Below are 21,594 nucleotides of genomic sequence, written 5' to 3'. Positions count from 1 at the left end.
GTGTTTGATTGTGTGTCTATCGACCTGCCAGCGCTTTTGTTTGGTAAGTCTCATCATCTTTCTTTTTAGATATATTCTTTTTAGATATATTTTTTCCACGTGGAATGTTTCCCTCTGTTATATATATATATATATATATATATATATATATATATATATATATAGAGGGAAACATTCCACGTGGGAAAAATATATCTAAAAACAAAGATGATGTGACTTACCAAACGAAAGTGCTGGCAGGTCGATAGACACCCAAACAAACACAAACATACACACAAAATTCAAGCTTTTGCAACCAACGGTTGCTTCATCAGGAAAGAGGGAAGGAGAGGGAAAGACGAAAGGATGTGGGTTTTAAGGGAGAGGGTAAGGAGTCATTCCAATCCCGGGAGCGGAAAGACTTACCTTAGGGGGAAAATAGGACAGGTATACACTCGCACACACACACATATCCATCCGCACATACACAGACACAAGCAGACATTTGTAAAGGCAAAGAGTTTTGCAGAGATGTCAGTCGAGGTGGAAGTACAGAGGCAAAGATGTTGTTGAAAGACAGGTGACAACTTGAAATTAGCGGAGGTTGAGGCCTGGCGGTAAACGAGAGGAGAGGATATACTGAAGGGCAAGTTCTCATCTCCGGAGAAGCCCGAGAAAATAAAATATGGGAGCGTAATCCGGCTAGGGTGAAGGCCTTCAGTATCTTACAGCTCTCTCTCTCTCTCTCTCTCTTTCTCTTTCTCTCTCTAGTGTTTTTACTTCCCTATGTCCTCCCAGGCGGCTTGCCACTCTTTGGCAGGTTTGTGTTTGGCTACCATGGGGCCCCAGCCTTTACAGCACTTCTTTCTCTTCCATGCTGCATGTTTATCCTCTTTCTATTCTTCCTCCCCTCCCTTGAGGAACATGTCTGGGGTATTATTGGGAATGTTCTGCATACTGTTGCTGACCTGTGAACAGTCTACAATTTCTTTTTGGCTCCTTTTTTCCTTTCTTTGTTTCCCTTCACCTCTCGTTCCTCCGCTTCAGTGTATGAGGATCCTCTGTTTTCTTCTTCCTCTCTGTGTGTTCCTGAAGGCCGGCCCATGCGTCTGACGCGTAAAAGGTGACTGGGTAACGCGTAATTCCCAGCCCAGGGTCGACAGGTAGGGTTTGCACGTACCCCCTGGTACAGGCCACGTCCAGGAAGGGGTTGTTGCCTGAGCTGTAACCTTTCCAGATTGCCCATTTGTTCCTCCATCAGGTGTTCGGGAGGTGTAACGTGAGGTGTGAACGAACACCTAATCCCTTGTGTTGGGGACCCCAAGTTGGAAGGAGCACGCCATCGGAGACGCTGGCAATCATGGGGGATATCCTTGCAGTGAGTCACTCATCCTCTCCATCGATGTCGACGATACGAAAACGTAATGAGTCTGCTGATTTGAAGACTCTTCCCACTGCACATTGATGGCCCTGTGAAATCCTGCTCTTGTTTACGGAATGGCACTTTGCTCTTGGAGACGGCTTCTGATACTCAAGCACAACAACTTCTTGCTGCCTCACTTCTTGACGGCTACACTGTTCATGTCAAGGCACATAGAACTTTGAGTTCTTTCTGTGGTGTAGTATACCCCGGGCTGCTTGATGGTATGACCGAAGCTGAAATACAAACTTACCTATCCGATCAGGGTGTCATTGCCGTTCATCGTGTCTTGAAAAAGGTCGATTCTTCCTTGGTGCCCACCCGCACTCTTTTCCTCATCTTTGATATGGTGGTGTTGCTGTCCAAGATTAAAGCAGGCTACGAAATCATCACAGTCTGGCCGTACATTCCGAATCCGAAGCACTTTACCAGTGTCAATCTCACTAGAACATCTTGTCGACACCCGGCCAAATGCTTAACCTTTGGCAGGAATGCACACGAGGGCGAATGTCCACCACCTTATCCCCGCTGTATCAACTGCCACCTCCTCCCGGGATTGTCCCATGTTTCTTGATGAGCGGGCCGTTCAAGAGATTTGGGTAAAGGAAAAGGTGCCTTACCCGGTAGCTCGCAAGTTACTGGCTAGTCAAAAACCCTGTGTTCTCCTGTCTGGCACTTATAGTTCAGTTCTGTTTACCCCTCGCTCAATGAAGGACATGGCAACACAGACATGCGACCTCAAATTTGGCTCTGAGGTTGTGAAGTCGCCAAGTGTAAAGGTAACATCACCGTCCCCCCGTCCTACTGCGCAACAAACTATCAATCTCTCGCCTCATGAGGCGAAGCTACCCACTACACAACCGGCAGGCAGGAAAGGCCTGGGAAGACTTCCTCTGTCCCTCCAGCCAACCAACACCCAAGTATTCCTCCAAGCAGAAGGGCTCGAATAAGTCTGCTAAAGGCAACCGATCTTCCCCTTCACCAACTCGAAGATCCTGCTCTACAGTGTTGCCACATGGTCGCTTAGCGCAGCCGGCCTCCATCTCGCTGGTGCACACCACCAACCGTTTTTCGGTGTTGGAATCCGCCGACCGACCATACTAGTACGCCGATGCTTGTGTGGACCCCATGGAGCAGGATCCTCCTGCTTCTGTGCCCTGTAGTAGCGACTCTACACCAACTGTCCCTCGGCGGGCTCTGAGTTGATACCCCTTCATCTCTTTCTCCTCATGACTGTCCTCCAATGCAACGTTCACTGTCTTCGATCCCACAGCGAGGATTTACGACTGCTTCTAGCATCACAGCATCCCCTTGTACTTTGCCTTCAGGAAATGAAATTGCACCCTCAAGACCGCTTTGAGCTTCCACATTACTTACCGTTTCGTTTTAACCTTCCCCCTGAGGTCGGCATCCCATCTCATGGGGGAATCATGCTGCTTATATGGGATGACCTTCATAGTCAACCCATTTCCCTGACTACCCGTCTTCAAGCTGTTGCCGTTCGCCTCTTGCTTCCCCACCCGACTTTCTCCCTCAGTACCATTTATGTACATCCATCCTTCGATGTCACCAGGGCTGACTTCTTTCATCATGGGCAGATACCTCCACCATTTTTGCTACTCGGTGACTTTAATGTCCATCATCCCCTTTAGGGTTCTCCCAGGGCCTGCCAGATAGGTGCCCTCTTGGCTGACATTCTCAACCAACTCAACCTCTTCTGCCTTAACACTGGTGCACGCCTATTCCCATTTGCACCTATTCTTGTGCACTGCCCAGCTTGCCCCTCGTCTTGAGTGGTCCGTTCTTTCTGACGCCTACCCAAGCGACCATTTCTTGTGTGCTCTGTCTGCTGACTCCTACCCCATCCACATGCATGCCCAAATGGTAGCTTACTAAGGTGGACTGGCAGCTTCACTTCTCCCTGGAAACCTTTGCAGAACAAGATTTCCTCAGTCGTGATGACCAGGCGGACTATCTCACAAACGTTGTCCTTACTGCTGCAGAACGTTCCATTCCTCGGACTTCCTCTTTACCACATCGTGTCCCAGTCCCTTGGTAGACTGAAGCATGTTGCAACACAATTTGCACACGGAGATGAGCTCTTCGCGTTTTTAACCACCTCCCAACGCTGGAAAACTGCATTCATTATAAACAGATGCGCGCAAAGTGTCGTCGAGTTCTTCAGGATAGCAAAAGAGCTAGTTGGATTTCGTTCACTAGTTCTTTTACCAGTTCCACACATTCCTCTATTGTGTGGGCCAATCTCCAGTGGCTCTCTGAAACCGTGATCCATTCCCCAATTTTCGGCCTGACAGTAGGTGCTGATGTCATCGTGAATCCTGTTGCTATCTCCAACACCTTGGGCCGCCATTTTGTAGAAGTTTTGAGGTCTTCCCACTATCACCCTTCCTTTATCAATAGGAAACGAGTGGAGGAGGCTCGGGCGATACCCTTCTCTTCTCCAAATCATGAGTGCTACAATACCGCTTTCACTATGAGGGAGCTAGATCATGCTCTCAGTTCATTCCAGTCCTCTGCCCCAGGACCAGACGCTATACATGTTCAGATTTTGCCGCACCTCTCTCTTGTGGATCGGAGCTTGGAATGTCAGATCCCTTAATCGGGCAGGTAGATTAGAAAATTTAAAAAGGGAAATGGATAGGTTGAAGTTAGATATAGTGGGAATTAGTGAAGTTCGGTGGTAGGAGGAACAAGACTTTTGGTCAGGTGAATACAAGGTTATAAATACAAAATCAAATAGGGGTAATGCAGGAGTAGGTTTAATAATGAATAAAAAAATAGGAGTACGGGTAAGCTACTGCAAACAGCTTAGTGAACGCATTATTGTGACCAAGATAGACACGAAGCCCACGCCTACTACAGTAGTACAAGTTTATATGCCAACTAGCTCTGCAGATGATGAAGAAATTGATGAAATGTATGATGAGATAAAAGAAATTATTCAGGTAGGGAAGGGAGACGAAAATTTAATAGTCATGGGTGACTGGAATTCGTCAGTAGGAAAAGGGAGAGAAGGAAACATAGTAGGTGAATATGGATTGGGGCTAATAAATGAAAGAGGAAGCCGCCTGGTAGAATTTTGTGCAGAGCATGTAGACTTGATTCAAGAATCATGAAAGAAGGTTGTATACATGGAAGAACCCTGGAGATACTGGAAGGTATCAGGTAGATTATATAATGGTAAGACAGAGATTTAGGAACCAGGTTTTAAATTTTCCAGGTGCAGATGTGGACTCTGACCACAATCTATTGGTTATGAACTGTAGATTAAAACTGAAGAAACTGCAAAAAGGTGGGAATTTAAGGAGATGGGACCTGGATAAAGTGAAAGAACCAGAGGTGGTACAGAGTTTCAGGGTGACCATAAGGGAACAATAAACAGGAATGGGGGAAAGAAATATAGTAGAAGAAGAATGGGTAGCTTTGAGGGATGAAGTATTGAAGGCAGCAGATGATCAAGTAAGTAAAAAGACGAGGGCTAGTAGAAACCCTTGGGTAACAGAAGAAATATTGAATTTAATTGATGAAAGGAGAAAATATAAAAATGTAGTAAATGAAGCAGGCAAAAAGGAACACAAACGTCTCAAAAATGTGATGGACAGGAAGTGCAAAATGGCTAAGCAGGGATGGCCAGAGGACAAATGTAAGGATGTAGAGGTTTATCTCACTAGGGGTAAGATAGATACTGCCTACAGGAAAATTAAAGAGACCTTTGGAGAAAAGAGAACCACTTGCATGAATATCAAGAGCTCAGATGGAAATCCAGTTCTAAGCAAAGAAGGGGAAACAGAAAGGTGGAAGGAGTATACAGAGGTTCTATACAGGGGCGATGTTCTTGAGGACAATATTATGGAAATGGAAGAGGATGTAGATGAAGATGAAATGGGAGATATGATACTACGTGAAGAGTTTGACAGAGCACTGAAAGACCTAATTCGAAACAAGGCCCCCGGAGTAGACAACATTCCATTAGAACTACTGACAGCCTTGGGAGAGCCAGTCCTGACAAAACTCTACCGTCTGGTGAGCAAGATGTATGAGACAGGCGAAATACCCTCAGACTTCAAGAATAATATAATAATTGCAATCCCAAAGAAAGAAGGTGTTGACAGATGTGAAAATTACCGAACTATCAGTTTAATAAGTCACAGCTGCAAAATACTAACGCGAATTCTTTACAGACGAATAGAAAAAATAGTAGAAGGGACCTCGGGGAAGATCAGTTTGGATTCCGTAGAATTGTAGGAACACGTGAGGCAATACTGACTCTACGACTTATCTTAGAAGCTAAATTAAGGAAAGGCAAACATATGTTTCTAGCATTTGTAGACTTAGGGAAAGCTTTTGACAATGTTGACTGGAATACTCACTTTCAAATTCTGAAGGTGAAAGGGGTAAAATACAGGGAGCGAAAGGCTATTTACAATTTGTACAGAAACCAGATGGCAGTTATAAGAGTCGAGGGCCATGAAAGGGAAGCAGTGGTTGGGAAGGGAGTGAGACAGGGTTGTAGCCTATCCATGATGTTATTCAATCTGTATATTGAGCAAGCAATAAAGGAAACAAAAGAAAAGTTCGGAATAGTTATTAAAATCCATGGAGAAGAAATAAAAACTTTGAGGTTCGCCGATGACATTGTAATTCTGTCAGAGATAGCAAGGGACTTGGAAGAGCAGTTGAACAGAATGGACAGTGTCTTGAAAGGAGGGTATAAGATGAACATCAACAAAAGCAAAACGAGGATAATGGAATGTAGTCGAATTAAGTCGGGTGATGCTGAGGGAATTAGATTAGGAAATGAGACATTTAAAGTAGTAAAGGAGGTTTGCTATTTGGGGAGCAAAATAACTGATGATGGTCGAAGTAGAGAGGATATAAAATGTAGACTGGCAATGGCAAGGAAAGCATTTCTGAAGAAGAAAAATTTGCTAACATCGAGTATAGATTTAAATGTCAGGAAGTCGTTTCTCAAAGTATTTGTATGGAGTGTAGCCATGTATGGAAGTGAAACATGGACGATAAATAGTTTAGACAGCAAGAGAATAGAAGCTTTCAAAATGTGGTGCTACAGAAGAATGCTGAAGATTAGATGGGTAGATCACAACAAATGAGGAGGTATTGAATAGGGTTGGGGAGAAGTTTTTGGCACAACTTGACTAGAAGAAGGGATCGGTTGGTAGGACATGTTCAGAGACATCGAGGGATCCCCAATTTAGTATTGGAGGACAGCGTGGAGGGTAAAAATCGTAGAGGGAGACCAAGAGATGAATACACTAAGCAGATTCAGAAGGATTTAGGCTGCAGTAGGTACTGGGAGATGAAGAAGCTTGCACAGGATAGAGTAGCATGGAGAGCGGCATCAAACCAGTCTCAGGACTGAAGACCACAACAACAACAACAACAACAACAACACTCTTGCGGGCAAGCACTTTCTGCTTAACACATACAACTGCATCTGGGCTGAGGACACGTTTCCTGGATGCTGGCGTGAAGCCACAGTCACACCCATTCCTAAGCCCAGTAAGGACAAAAACCTTCTTTCCAGCTACTGCTCCATCTCTCTTACCAGCTGCATTTGCAAGGTGATGGAACTGGTATCCTCCATACTCTGTACACATATGGCCTCCATGGCCATTTTTACAAGAACGAGTTTTCAAGGTGCATGTGGGTTCTGCTTTGTCGGACACCTTTATTCAGGAAAATGGTGTGCCTCATGGTTCCACCCTGAGCGTCATCCTCTTTGGTATCGCCACTAACCCTATCATGGCCTCTCTTTTGCCGGTCGTCTCCGAGTCCTTTTTTGTCAATGATTTTGCCATCTATTGCAGTTGTCCACAGACCTGTCTCAGAGCGGCGCCTTCAGCACTGTCTTGACCGTCTTCACTCCTGGAACATTGCCAGCGGCTTTCGCTTTTCCAATCACAAAACTGTCTGTATGAATTTCTGGTTTCTCCCACCATCTCTACGTCTTGCGTTTGTTGCCCTTCCGTTCATTGACACTACTAAATTCCTTGGTCTCATGCTCAATAGGAAACTCTCTTGATCCTCCCATGTCTCTTACCTGGTAGCCCGCTGTACACAGTCCCTCAGTGTCCTCTGTGTCCCCAATGGTACTTCTTGGGGTGCCGATGGAACCACCCTCTTCTGAAACTTCCTGGCAGATTAAAACTGTGTGCCCGACCGAGACTCGAACTCGGGACCTTTGCCTTTCGCGGGCAAGTGCTCTACCATCTGAGCTACCGAAGCACGACTCACGCCCGGTACTCACAGCTTTACTTCTGCCAGTATCTCGTCTCCTACCTTCCAAACTTTACAGAAGCTCTCCTGCGAAACTTGCAGAACAAGCACTCCTGAAAGGAAGGATATTGCGGAGACATGGCTTAGCCACAGCCTGGGGGATGTTTCCAGAATGAGATTTTCACTCTGCAGCAGAGTGTGCGCTGATATGAAACTTCCTGGCAGATTAAAACTGTGTGCCCGACCGAGACTCAAACTCGGGACCTTTGCCTTTCGCGGGCAAGTGCTCTACCATTCTCATTCTGGAAACATCCCCCAGGCTGTGGCTAAGCCATTTCTCCGCAATATCCTTTCTTTCAGGAGTGCTAGTTCTGCAAGGTTCGCAGGAGAGCTTCTGTAAAGTTTGGAAGGTAGGAGACGAGGTACTGGCAGACGTAAAGCTGTGAGTACCGGGCGTGAGTTGTGCTTCGGTAGCTCAGAGGGTAGAGCACTTGCCCGCGAAAGGCAAAGGTCCCGAGTTCGAGTCTCGGTCGGGCACACAGTTTTAATCTGCCAGGAAGTTTCATATCAGCGCACACTCTGCTGCAGAGTGAAAATCTCATTCTGCACCCTCTTCTGTTTGTACTGTTCCCTTGTCCGTTCGAAACTCGACTATGTGTGCTTTGTTTATGCATCTGCATGCCCATCCCTTTTACGCTGTCTCAACACTATCCACCGTCGTGGCATCCGTATGGACACGGGTGTCTTTTACACCAGCCTGGTAGAGAGTCTGTATGCTGAAGCTGCTGAACTACCACTGTCTTACAGCCATGACTTTCTCCTCAGTAGGTATGCATGCCGTTTGTCTGTCATGTGTGGCTACCCTTTCTGTGCCTCCTTCTTTGATGATGATTCCTTAGATCTTCAGTATGGGGCTTGTCCCTCTTTCGGCACTCGCTAAGGACACTACTCCAGCCTTGGTGTATCACCTCCAGTTTCACAATCTTTGCATGGAACTTAGCGATAGTACCGCTGTGTACACTGATGGCTCTCAGACTGACCGTGGGGTTGGGTGTGCATTCGTCATTGGCACCCGTGTCTTTTGATATCGGCTTCCGGCCCACTCCTCAGTTTTTACATCTGAGCTTTTTGCCTTGTATCAGGCCGTGGAGTACATCTGGCGACACAGCCTTCCCAATTGTGTCCTCTGCTCAGACTCACTGAGCGCCCTCCAAAGTCTCTGTGCCTTGTACACTGCTCATCCCTTAGTGCAGTGGGTCCAGGAAAACTGTCTTTTGCTCACTCTTGGTGGAGCCAATGTCATGTTTCTGTGGGTCCCTGGTCATGTCGGTCTGCCAGGAAATGAGGCTGCTGACGCTGCTGCCAAGGCTGCAGTCCTCTTACCTCAGCCTGTGAGTACCTCTATTCGCTCCGATGATCTCTGCATTGCCGTCTGTTAAGCGGTGGTATTCCTTTGGCATCACCAATAGTCCTTCCTTCACAGGAATAAGCTTCGGCTTCTTAAGCCTCTTGCGGCGCCTTGGACAATCTCCTCTCGGCCCTCCCGCCAGGAGGAGATAATTTTAACTCGGCTGCGTATTGGGCACTGCCTTTTTAGCCATTGTCATTTGCTCAATGGCGCTGACCCACAATTTTGTACGCATTGCGCCCAAATTTTAACTGTCTGCCACTACCTGCTGGAATGCCCTTTGCTTACTAATTTACCTTCCATCTTGAGTTTGCCAACTGATTTATCAGCTGTTTTAGCAAATGAAGCAAGGGCTTTATCTGTCGAAGCAATATGGTGAAGGCCATTTAATTTTTAGTTTTGGATCTCCATTTTTATGGTTTTTTTTCCCCCTCACGTGTCTTGTTTAGATGTCTCCTATTCTTTCCATTGAGACTGACATCTAGTCGTTTCCCTAGTCTCTGTGTTTGTGTTCTATAGTTTTGATTTGGGCGTATATGACCTCTGTTTTTATGCCCTAAAACAAAACAAACAAACAAACTTCCCTATGTACCAATTTGTCTCATTATTTCAATCAGATACTGTGTTGCATTGTGTCAGATTTTATCCCTATAGCATTATTGCTCTCTCCTCCATTGTGCATGCAATGAATTGAACCATAGCTGTTATTATATCTATTACAAACAAACTTAGTATGAACCATAGATGTTTTAGTATTCCTATCTGTGCAGAAACCATACTGAAACAGGGAGAACTCTGAAATTTTTGAATTAATTTTTTGCTATGTTTTTCATGATAGTCCCTATTACTTTTGTTAAGGCTGACAGTAATGATACAGGTTTGTAGTCACTTTGACTTTGAACTTCAGCTGTTGCAATATTGTAAATGACAATAAAAAATTAAATATTCATTTCTCACTATTAGTTGCTTATGTGAATGAAGTACACATTTAGGATATTATATCATTTATGTAATTTTGACCATGATGATTTGTGACAACATGTTTGTGAAGAAATGAATAAAAAATGGGGAGAACAAGAAATGTAACAATATCTTTTGGAAAAGCTGGCAGTTGACTATTCAGAAACCGGAAAAATGACAGTTTTGCTGTGTGACAAGTAGGCAAGTTGACAAAGAACTGTACATAAAGTAACAGAGATATATAGAAATATGCCCAAACTATAGGTTGGTGAGCTTATAGAAAGAGAGGATTATTAGTAGGAGCTGCACACAGACAACTTTTATGCTGCATTATACATAAAATTCTTTTTTTAAATTTGTCTTCCTTCCATTGCCTGGACTGCTGGGACTGATAATGTGTGTTTATTTATTTATCGTATGATGATACAGAGCTTGGATCAAATACATAATTTTAAGAGTATACAGTGTAAGAAATGACAAGCAAAATACAGGTGCAGAATCAAATGTCCAAAGTATTATACTAAATTATGTGCATATTACACAAGCTTTTTAACCAGATGATTTCTAAGTCCACTTTGTTGATCCAGTTGAGCCCTTCAGGTGATGCATGGTGGATGTCACTTATTGATCCCCCGAAGGCTCATTTCGGACATTCACCAACAGTGTGATTTATTGTTTGCAGAGCAGCTCCACAGTCACAATCTGGAGATGTTGCCCAGCCCCATTTGTGCTTTAGATATCTGCAGTTCCCTTGTCCTGTTGGGATGCGGTTCATGGTTCTCCACTGTTTTCTGGGCAGCGTGAAACCTGGAGCTCACATGGAAGGCTTTTTAACCAGATGACCGTTGAACACTGACAATTCTTCCCATTGACTTCTCCATACTTCATTGATGTTAAAGTTGGAGGCTTCAGGATGTTGTGCGGTTGGCCAAGGTGGTTTTCTTGACTTCAGACACTGATATTCTGCTATTAATATGTCGCTGTGTGCAGGTAGCTGGGGGTTCTTCTGAATGTTTCTCCAGATCTTCAGGAGAGCATCTGATCTTTGTAGAACTGGAGGTTGGATGTTACTTAAAACTGGTAGCCATGCAGTTTGGGTGCTACGTATGCAGCCTGTGATAAGTCGCATTGGGCAAGGTTACTCACGTCCGTGGCATACCATAAGTCACACGTGCATCCTGGTTGGTGCTAAATGAGTAACAACAACAACAGGATGAGACCGAACTGCCCGAAAAGGCCTCCTGGTCATAGAATGCAGAGCAAACAACCAAAAAGTCCTCCTCAGGACTTACAAGTTCGTAGAATTGGACCGTCTATTTGCATTATGTGTATGTATGTCTGCAATTAAAAATCACAAGTCAGCATTTGTTGCTTGCAAATTGGTCAGTTAATTGGGAACTTCCTACCATCCTGATGCTTAATGCAATGATACAATTCTCCCCCCCCCCTCCCCGATGATGATACATACACACACATGCACGCACACACACACACACACACACACACACACACACACAAATCCCTAAGCTATAAAACTCACAAGTCTTGATTTTTTAAAACTTCTGATTAAAATTATAGCAAGAAATTATTTATTACAAAATACTGTTCTGAAATTCATGTTTTTAAAACACAATTTCTTATACTCAAAACAATAAAACCATAAGATTTAATATAAACAATAGGTACTATAAACTGTTCTCATAGCAGTGTACTGTGCTCCTAGTTGTGCTCGATACATATTGACGTAAGTCGGTAGTGTTAGTGACTGTGACAAGACATTTTCACCTTGTGCCAGCTGCCTTGTTCAAACAATTGCATTGTAGCTGCTTGGTGATTGTGTGTCCAGTATTAAACAATAGAGGATTTAGCATTTAGTGGTGAATGGTGATGAAGATATTACCTGTCCATTGGGGTCACATCAAGTTCCATATTCCCTAAGAGTTAGGAGAAAGAAAACACGATGTGACGTGAGACACCAAGTTAAATGTTTAGTAAATGCTTTCACTATCATTTTTCTTCTGATCATTGAGTTGTATTACAACTGGATTGAATGAAGTTCATATTCGTTACTGCAAATAAGCAACACATCTGTACATGAATGTCACTATTATACATCTTGGTGGAAAATTTTAGTTACAGTGCATTAAATACACATGTACTAATTCAAATCTCTGGTGCTGACTTGTTGCTGCAAGTTAAAAAAAAAAAAAACCAGGAAATTGCCAGAGCACTGCTCTGGTGCCTTACAGCATCTGCAAATAAGCCCTTCTCCAGCCCCTCGTCCCTTCATTTTCTTATTGCATTAACTTTTGGTATATTTTGTAAAAATGTTTTTGCAGCTATTAAGAACATTCTTTCTTGATGGAGTATGCTGAATGTGTTTCAATGTCCCAATATTGACCAATCTTTTGATCTGCAGTGAGAATTCCAGATGAGTACAGCTGTCTCATAATTCTTTCATTGACACATAAGTCAGCATATTCTTCACACTAAAGATAGATGAATATTTCTCCATATATTATATAGCTACTTATATGCCCTGCAAACCACTATGAAGTGTGTGGCAGAGAGTACTTGACATGGAACCACATGTTAGGGTTTCTTCCCATTCCAGTCACACACGTACTGTGTGAATAGTGACTGCATAAATATCTCTGTGCATTGTGTAATTAATCTAATTTTGTCTCATGGTCCCTTTTAAGAGCAGTGTCTAAGCGACTGAATAATTTGTCTAGATTCTTCACTTAATACTGATTCTTGAAATTTTGTAGCAGACTTTCATTGGGTAATTTCCTTCTATCTGTAAGAGCCAGCCCCATAGGCTTTAGCAGCAGTCTGGGATGCCACACAAGTACCTTTCGAACAGTCTCCTTTGGAGACTGACTACATTCTCCCAGTATCTTGCCAATGAATTTTAATCTGCCATCTGTCTTATTTACAAATGAGCCTTTGTGATCATTCTATTTTATATCACTGTAAATTGTTACATTTAGGTATTTATGTAAGTTGACTAACTTAATTTTATTGTGAACTGCATAATTTTACTTTTCTGAACATTTAAGGCAAGATACCAATCTTTGCACCTCTTTGAAATCATATCAACTTCTGACTGAATATTTGTGCAGCATTTTTCAGACAGTACTCCGTTATAGACCACTACATCATCTGTGAAAAGAGTGAAGTTACTATTAATATTGTCTTCACTGTCAATAATATACATCATGAACTGCAAGGGTCTAAACACACTTCTCAATGACATACTTCTGTGGATGACTCCTAAGATAACATGCTGCATCATCCTTACCAAGAAATGTTCAATCCCGTCACAGATTCCGCTCAATATCTCCTACGATCAAACTTTCAGAAGTACATGTAGGTGTGGTACTGAGTCAAATGCTTTTCGGAAGTCAAGAAATACTTTTATCTCTTCAACTGCCTGGAACCGTGGCCTTCAGGATGTCATGAGAAAATTGGGAGTTTTATAGAATTTTTGCTGGTGGGCACTGAGGAGATCATTTTGTTTGAAGTACCTGTTTATGTTTTAGCTGAAAATATTTTGTAGGATTATACAACAGATGGATGTTGGACAGTAATTTTGTGGATCACTTCTGCTATCCTTCTTGTAGACAGACATGACCTGTGCTTTTTTCCCAATCACCAGGCACAGGATTTTGTTCAAGCGAACTACAGTATATTGTGGTTAAAATGGAGCTAACTCAGCTGCACATTCTACATAGCATCTGACAGGGATCCTATCAGGCCCTGGAGTTTTAGCAGTTTTAGTTGTTTCTTAACATCACTGACACTAATATTGCTTTGAAGGAGTAAATATTTTTGATTCATAATTCTAATAAATTTCTATATACAGACAATATGGAAGACATATAGTGAATAAAGAACATTACTCATTTACTATTTTTCTAAGACACTCTCAATGTTATGACCATTTCTTTACTGTATACTAAGTTTTTTCCTTACAAGAAATCTTTAGTACTGTCATGTAATATCTTATAGTCTGTAAACATGAACCAAATTGTGTAAATAATTCTGTAGGCTCCAGTATTAAAATAAATCCAGAAATGAAGAATTGCAGCATGAACCAAATTTTATTTCTTGTTTTAATATTGAAGTTGATTATAACTTGTTTCTCTTTGTTTCAGACTCCAGAGGAAAAATACAGTAACTTCAAAGGTCTGCGGACAGTTACTATCAAAAAGGTAAATTATTCTTTGTCATAAATTATTTCATCCATCACTATATCTTCAACTCATAGTTTAGAAGAGAGTGTTACACCGATGTTTTCTTTTGCAGCCATAATATCCACATATTCCATCATTATGAATTTCATTGCAGTTTCCAGTCCCAATCAGGCTGAAACATATGTTAGATCACTTTTATGTGTTTTTTGTAAATAATTAGTAACACATTTTACCATCGTAACGAATATGGCAAAAATGAAGTTTCCGTTTTTGTGCCTCATGTACATCTACACTAAATTCCACAAGCCACCTTTGGTGTGTGCACAAGGGCACTTCTGGTAGCACTATCATTTTGCTGCTTGTCTGTTCCATTCACATATGATTCATGTGTGGTAAGTCTTCTTAGAAATGTTGTTAATCTAATTGTGCCATCATGGTCATTGTACAGACATAAGTTGGAGAAAGTAATAACTTCTCTGACATAACCTCCCAGAATTTCAACAGTATACCTCCTCATTGTGCACAATGCCACTCTTGTACTGTCACATTACTGTAGTTGCATGAGCATCTCAGTAACCTCTTCCACTTACTAAACAAACCCATGGTAAGACGAACCACTCTTCCTTTGTGTCTCCTTAGGAACTTCCAACGTCACCCTACCTTTTACTTGTGCTACAGAACTGTGCGTCTTTGTCAACACTATGAAGTTCCTCTGTGTTCATGTATGCTACCTTAATGTCTATTAATAAATAAATATCAAATAAATAAAAGATAACTGAACAACTGTTCCACTGGCATAATGCCTGCAAATAGTTTTCCATTCCTCTTCACTGGTGGTACATCACTACAATACTCAAATATCTTCTACTGATTATAAAATTACTTGAATGTGTTCATTCTAAATAATTTGAAGTGCACTAAAAATCAAACTGCTTATTGAATCACTGTGCATGGGTTCATTGTGGCTGACAATTATCTGCAAAGTTTCTTCTGTCTTATGGAAAATTTCTGCAATGTCAATGTAATTTTTTGGTAGCTAAACTTGTAATAAGCTGTAACATTAAGTAAAGATTAAGATAATTTTTACTGCCGTAGAGGTTGGTGTTTACTTTCCATTGATTGTGGGGTGTTGAAAAATTCTAACAAGATGTTGTGCAGTGCTCATCCACCCATCCAGTCCTCTTGTCATTCATTCATTTGTTTATTCGTGCACTGTATTCCGTGTTATCTCACTTGATTTTAAAAACCCAAAACATACAAAAAAGCTGACATTTTAATTTAACCATAATGCTTGTTATTTGTTTGTACTAGTGCAGGTAGATAGTTACTTGAATGTAGTTCAATCTTGTATTTTGAAATATTACTTACTGTGTGTTTTAACAAATGTTTCCAGAAATTGTACTTTGTAGGATTGGCATCATTTGAGGAAAACATTTTTTAAAAAGTAAAATCTTTCTCAACAAAAATCAGACCACTGCTATAACAGCATCACATTTTTTAAATAAATTATACTATTATCAATTTCCTTTTGAAACTATAAGTTGACTGTTGGTTGATTACAGCAATATTTAGTTCGTTATATAGCAAGACTATGTTCCAACACTTCTTCATGAGTTTTGTACTGTTGTACATAGATACTACCAAATAAAAAATACTTTTGCTGTACGTAGTTATATTGAATAAGGGGCTGGGTACCCATGTCAGATAGTAAAATTCTATTTGGGTCACAACTGTAATTGAATTGTCTGCTTTATGTTCTGAACACTGACTCTTTCCTGCTAACAGACCATGTACAAACATTGTAGTCAAAAGTGCTCCAAGTGAGAGCATGTTCTTACCTCAGTCTGAATTGCACTGTGGAGAACAACATGTCACTTATCATAGTTAGATTGTCTCAGAACGTAATGACTAAAGACCAGAGAAAAAGAAATATATCTATAATTGTATTGAAGGCTACATTTCTGTTGAATTTGCCAAGGCACACTTAACATAAACACCAATAAAAATATAGTTTTTGGCAATTGTGGTTTTATAGAATATAGAACTAAGTACGTATGGAGCTCTGTAAACATAAAAAGCTGAAATAAGGGAATTTAACAGTGATGTTTTAACTCCTTAGAAGAGGCAAGATAAACCACTAAAAAATTTCATGTGCGCAGTGACTCTGGAAGCATTATTGTAAAGTGCTCCCAACCGTCAAAAATTAATCCTATAGCAGAATTTTATCCCATTATTTGTTATTGTAGAAAATATATAATATAATGAAATAAAATGGATAGAAATGTACTTGATGTCATCCATTCATGTATCCTTTTTTAGAAAGTTTTGTGAATTGAACATATGAATCTCAAAAGAAATTGTGTAAATGAAATGATTGTATGGCATTATTGGCCAGGATACCCCATTTGGCGTTGTTTGACTGCCTACTGCAAGTCTTTCTATTTGATGCACAATGTACACTATGTGATCAAAAGTATCTGGACACCCCCAAGAAAATATGTTTTTCACGTTAGGAGAATTGTGTTATCATCTGCTGCCAGGTACTCCACATCAGCGAGCTCAGTAGTCTAATGATTATGTGAGAGAGCAGAATGGGGTGCTCTGTGGAACTCATGGATTTTGAACGTGGTCAGGTGATTGGGTGTCACATGTGTCATATGTCTGTACGCGAGATTTACATACCCCTAACCATCCCCAGGTCCACTGTTTCCGATGTGATAGTGAAGTAGAAATGTGAAGAGACATGTACAGCACAAAAGCGAACAGATCAACCTCGTCTGTTGACTGACAGAGACCACCTACAGTTGAAGAGGGTTGTAGTGTGTGATAGGCAGACATGTATCCAGACCATCACACAGGAATTTCAAACTATGTTAGGATCCACTGCAAGTACTATGACAGTTAGCCGAGAGGTGAGAAAACTTGGATTTCATGGTTAAGCGGCTGCTCATAAGTCGCACATCACGCCGGTAAATGCCAAACAACACCTTGTTTGGTGTAAGTAGCGTAAACATTGGATGATTGAATGAATGCCCTGTGAGCGTCATTTGCCAGTGTGTGTAGTGCCGACAGTAAAATTCGGAGGTGGTGGTGTTATGGTGTGGTCATGTTTTTCATGGAGGGGGCTTGCACCCCTTGTTCTTTTGCATGGCACTATCAAAGCACAGGCCTACATTGATGTTATAAGCACCTTCTTGCTTCCCACTGTAGAAGAGCAATTCGGGGATTGCGATTGCATCTTTCAACACAATCGAGCACCTGTTCATAATGCACAGCCTACTGTGGAGTGGTAAGAGTGGTAATGCACAGCCTGTGGCGGAGTGATTTTATGACAATAACATCTCTGTGACGGACAGGCCTGCACAGAGTCCTAACCTAAATATTGTAGAACACCCTTGGGATGTTTTGGAATGACAACTTCATGCCAGGCCTCAACGACCGACATCGATACCTCTCCTCAGTGCAGCATTCTATTCCAGCATTACCGATGGGGGGCACCATGAACTTATAAGTCATTTTCAGCCAAGTGTCCAGATACTTTTGATCACATAGTGTACAATGCAAATACCCAGGCCCTGCATTGAAGAAAATCTTCAACTGAGTTTAAAATCAAACCAGGGGGCCTGTAATCCAGAGTCAGCGATGCTAACTAGTAGACAGAAATTGTTTTTTATGCAAAACAGTACATAAAATTTAAACATAGCCCATGAAAATATTTCTTCAGAGTGGCCATTATTGCAGATTTCTAAACCCTGTTTTGCACTGGACAAATTTGAGTGGCTGGAACACCACAATTTTCTCAGAAATTCCATCAATGCTGATTGTAGGCCACCTACTTGGATTTCCCAGTAGTAAAATCCATATTTTGGATAGACTCAATTTCTCACTTTGCTTGTTCTGTGTACAACCACCACCGTTTCCCAGATTCATTGTCACGGTAAAGTTTAAAGATAGACTTGTCATGTATGATTTTTGGATTGAACTCTTAATTGTACCACACAGGATGAGTCCAAACTCTGTCAGCAAAATGTAAGAGGTTGTTTGAGGATATTTTTTAGATAAAATTGTGAGAGGGACCTATGGTCTCATCACTCATTACAGAGTAATAATGTAATTTTGATTTATTTCATTTTTCACCCCAGTTACCTTTCCTTCTGCAAAATTACCTTCACAATAATGAAAAAGCTTATAATATTCAATCACCAAAATATACAACACTAAATTCAGACTATTACAACAACCTAATAAACCTATCCATATTGCCATGAGTGATTGGTACAAGTCTGATTGAAAACAAGATGTAGTGCATAATGTACACATTTGCACTGTTGTGCAGATATTTAGTTCGTTCAGTACTGATTAGCCCTTCTCCTATAACTCCTGCAGACATAGGTTGCACATTGCAGCAGCATTTGTTCCTGTCTGTGAGTTCACTGGTGGACAATGATAAGACAACATGTTAGCAGACAAGCATGGTTAACAGTGGATTGTGTGGTCTCTATGGAGGGAAGGAGTGACCGCTTCGAACATCCACAAGAGGTTTGTAAGCAAATGTGGGGGAAACAACAAGTCGCAAATCCATGTTTCCTTGGGTATCAGAGACAGCAGGGACTGTGTTGAGAGATACAAAAGCACTGGGCGTCTAGCAACTGCACGCAAGCCAAACAATACCCAGCGTGTCCATGACTTGATAATGGGTCACAGGCGAATCATGTTTGATGAACTAGAGAAGACAACAGGTCTATCAAGAGGAACGTGTCACACTGTCATTCATGAGGCAAACAATACCCAGTGTGTCAATGACTTGATAATGGGACACAGGCGAATCATGTTTGATGAACTAGAGAAGACAACAGGTCTATCAAGAGGAACGTGTCACACCATCATTCATGAGGATTTGAAGATGAAGATGATTTGTGCACAGTGGGTACTTCATTCCCTCACCACTGCACCGAAAGAGAAGTGTGTAAAGATATCCAACAGTTGATTCAGTGTATGGTGCAGATGGAGTGGTGTTCTTTGAGCATCTCATCGTCATTGGCGCTCATGGGTCTTCCACGACACTCCAGAAAAGAATTGCCAGTCAATGGAGTGTAAGCCTACTGGGAGTCCTCATTTCAAGAAATCATGGCTGGGACTGTTGATGCAGAAACACATGGTGACTGTGTTCTGGGATCAGGGAGGGCTGCTGCCAGTGGATTGGCTCCCTCCCAGTGTGACTTGGAGCAGTGATTGGTTCTGTAGTTCTCTGCACCAAGTCTGTGGAAGAATTCAACAACATCACCATGGAAGATGGGGCTGTGGCATTTTGCTCCAACACAACAATGCCTGACCACATGCCAGTCATCACACAATTGCCAACACTCCTGAACTAGAGTTTACCACGCTGCCACATCTCCCTCATTTGGCAGATCTGGCTTCTAGCAACAGTATCCTATTTGATGCAATGAAAGTGATCATGCAGGTAAGAAATTCACCACAATTGATGAAGTAGTTTTTCACCAGTTATGCTCGGATAGCCCAAAGAAATGCTTGCTGTGCAAAGGCAGAAGCTGCCAGAATGATGGCAAAAGTGCATAGACAATTTTGGGGAATAACATGTATTTGTTTCTTCAGTAGATGGTTCCCATGAACACAAAAATTGTAGTGTCAGTCATTCACGAATGCCCCAAGATAAATGGGAGTAGGAAATCCATCTAAATGGAATTACTCTGTAACAAACCCCTGGAGACTGTGGGTCCCTTATAAGAAAATGCTAAGAAAAAAATCCACGATGAACATCCAGTATTTGGTCAGTGGAATTCAGGATCACCCTGTGCACCACATTGTCTCTTCAGCCATATCAAACAAAGAAACAACTTACAGTGGTTGTTTGTAAATAGTAAGCCTTGAGTTCACTGGATGATACAATATAGTATTGTGTTTTTATTGTTATTTTGCATAGTCAGAGTAATACCTGCTTACATTTCACTGAAGTAATATTTTGCCATTAAACATAATCTGTTTATAAACTAAGTGTTTGTGGAATGTTTAGTGTGTTGCTCATGTATTCTCAGTTACAGAAAATTGTTTTTTAACAATAAACATGACTTCTTTTTTATGCTGGTGTTGTGTTTAACATGTGTCTTGTACCCACTTGTTATCTGTGTGTTCCACAGACGAGTTACGTGGAAGCTGTTCCAAGTCCTACACAGCAGGTATGCAGTATTTGCATGCCATTTACCTGAATGAACATTGTCTGTCCTCTATGTGTGTTCATGTGTGTTACCTGACTCCTTTGTCCATCAGTTTCTTTTCAGCATTCAGTTATTTCTTCATAAACTGTCTCAGAACAATACTATTTTTGCATGCTATGAAGATTGTGTGTTATATGCAGTAAGTGGGGGGTGGTCGGGTGCTGCGTATCAAACATTGTACATTTTTCCTTGGAGACGTGTGTTAAATAGAAGTTGAGTGTAAACAGTTTGCAAGGCTGGACTGAAATGTTTAAGTACTGTGCTTAAGAATGGTGTAACTGAATCCTCTGTGAGAAGTTTATTCTGAAATTGCTTCGTGAGTGTTTCCCCATCCTTCGGTATGGCCTGAAAATTATAGTTTCAGCTTCACCTCTTATTATCACATTCACAAACACATTTATATACAGAAACAAACTTGAAATTTATACAGACCAGTACATACTTACACAAAATATGCGATTAAACTCTCAGCTTTAACTCGCTCTGTATACAGTTTTTTCTGTTGCTTGCAGAAGAATCTCAAGAATTGTGTTTGAAGCAGCTTTCTTTTTTCTGTGCATGTGTGTTGTTATCATTTGTGTGACATTCATGCTCAGCGCAATTACACCTTTCAACTTCGTGCAGAAGGGTTGGTGGTACCATTTCTATAATATTCTGCTTGTTTGTATTTCTGACCACAAAAACACCTTTTTCTAGTGATACCTTGGGAATTTTCAGTTAATATTTCTTTATGCCCTAGATAACAAACAATAAATCACACTGAATATTACAGGTTTTTGTCACAGCTGATGATCCTGCGTCACACAAACACACAAATTATTTAGCTTCTTAATGGAAGAAGGTTTTAGGAAACTAAAATATTATTTGTAAAACAAATTTAGACTGGTTTAATAGCATTTTTCCTATCTTGGAGATATTTCAGATATTTTGTCACTTGCAGGTCTTAATTACTTTTGGAATTTTGTTTTATGTGTGTACCTTTTGCAGCATTTTTATTCATTTTGCTATTTGATTTGGTGTATTGCATTTTCATTATTTATTGCTGTTTCTTTGCCGCTAAGAGATAAATACAGAACATGTGTGTAAATTTATATTTTGTGTCATTACATGAACTCATCTTTGACACAATGCCAA

At 41.3% G+C, this 21,594-nt stretch overlaps 1 protein-coding gene across 1 annotated transcript in view; it reads left to right on the top strand.

Annotated features, from left to right (window-relative positions):
- The window catches only part of LOC126260459 (multiple PDZ domain protein), a 1,565,360-nt gene that overhangs the window by 1,477,803 nt on the left and 65,963 nt on the right, over nucleotides 1–21,594 (top strand). Inside the window, exons 16-17 of the mRNA XM_049957788.1 lie at nucleotides 14,186–14,242; nucleotides 20,383–20,421. Of these exons, the coding sequence (XP_049813745.1) occupies nucleotides 14,186–14,242; nucleotides 20,383–20,421 (96 nt within the window). The remainder of the gene's footprint in view (nucleotides 1–14,185; nucleotides 14,243–20,382; nucleotides 20,422–21,594) is intronic.

Source organism: Schistocerca nitens, chromosome 5 (genome assembly GCF_023898315.1).
Source record: "Schistocerca nitens isolate TAMUIC-IGC-003100 chromosome 5, iqSchNite1.1, whole genome shotgun sequence".
In the NCBI taxonomy this organism is placed as follows: Eukaryota; Metazoa; Arthropoda; class Insecta; order Orthoptera; family Acrididae; genus Schistocerca; species Schistocerca nitens.
This window is presented reverse-complemented; position numbering and strand designations above follow the sequence as displayed.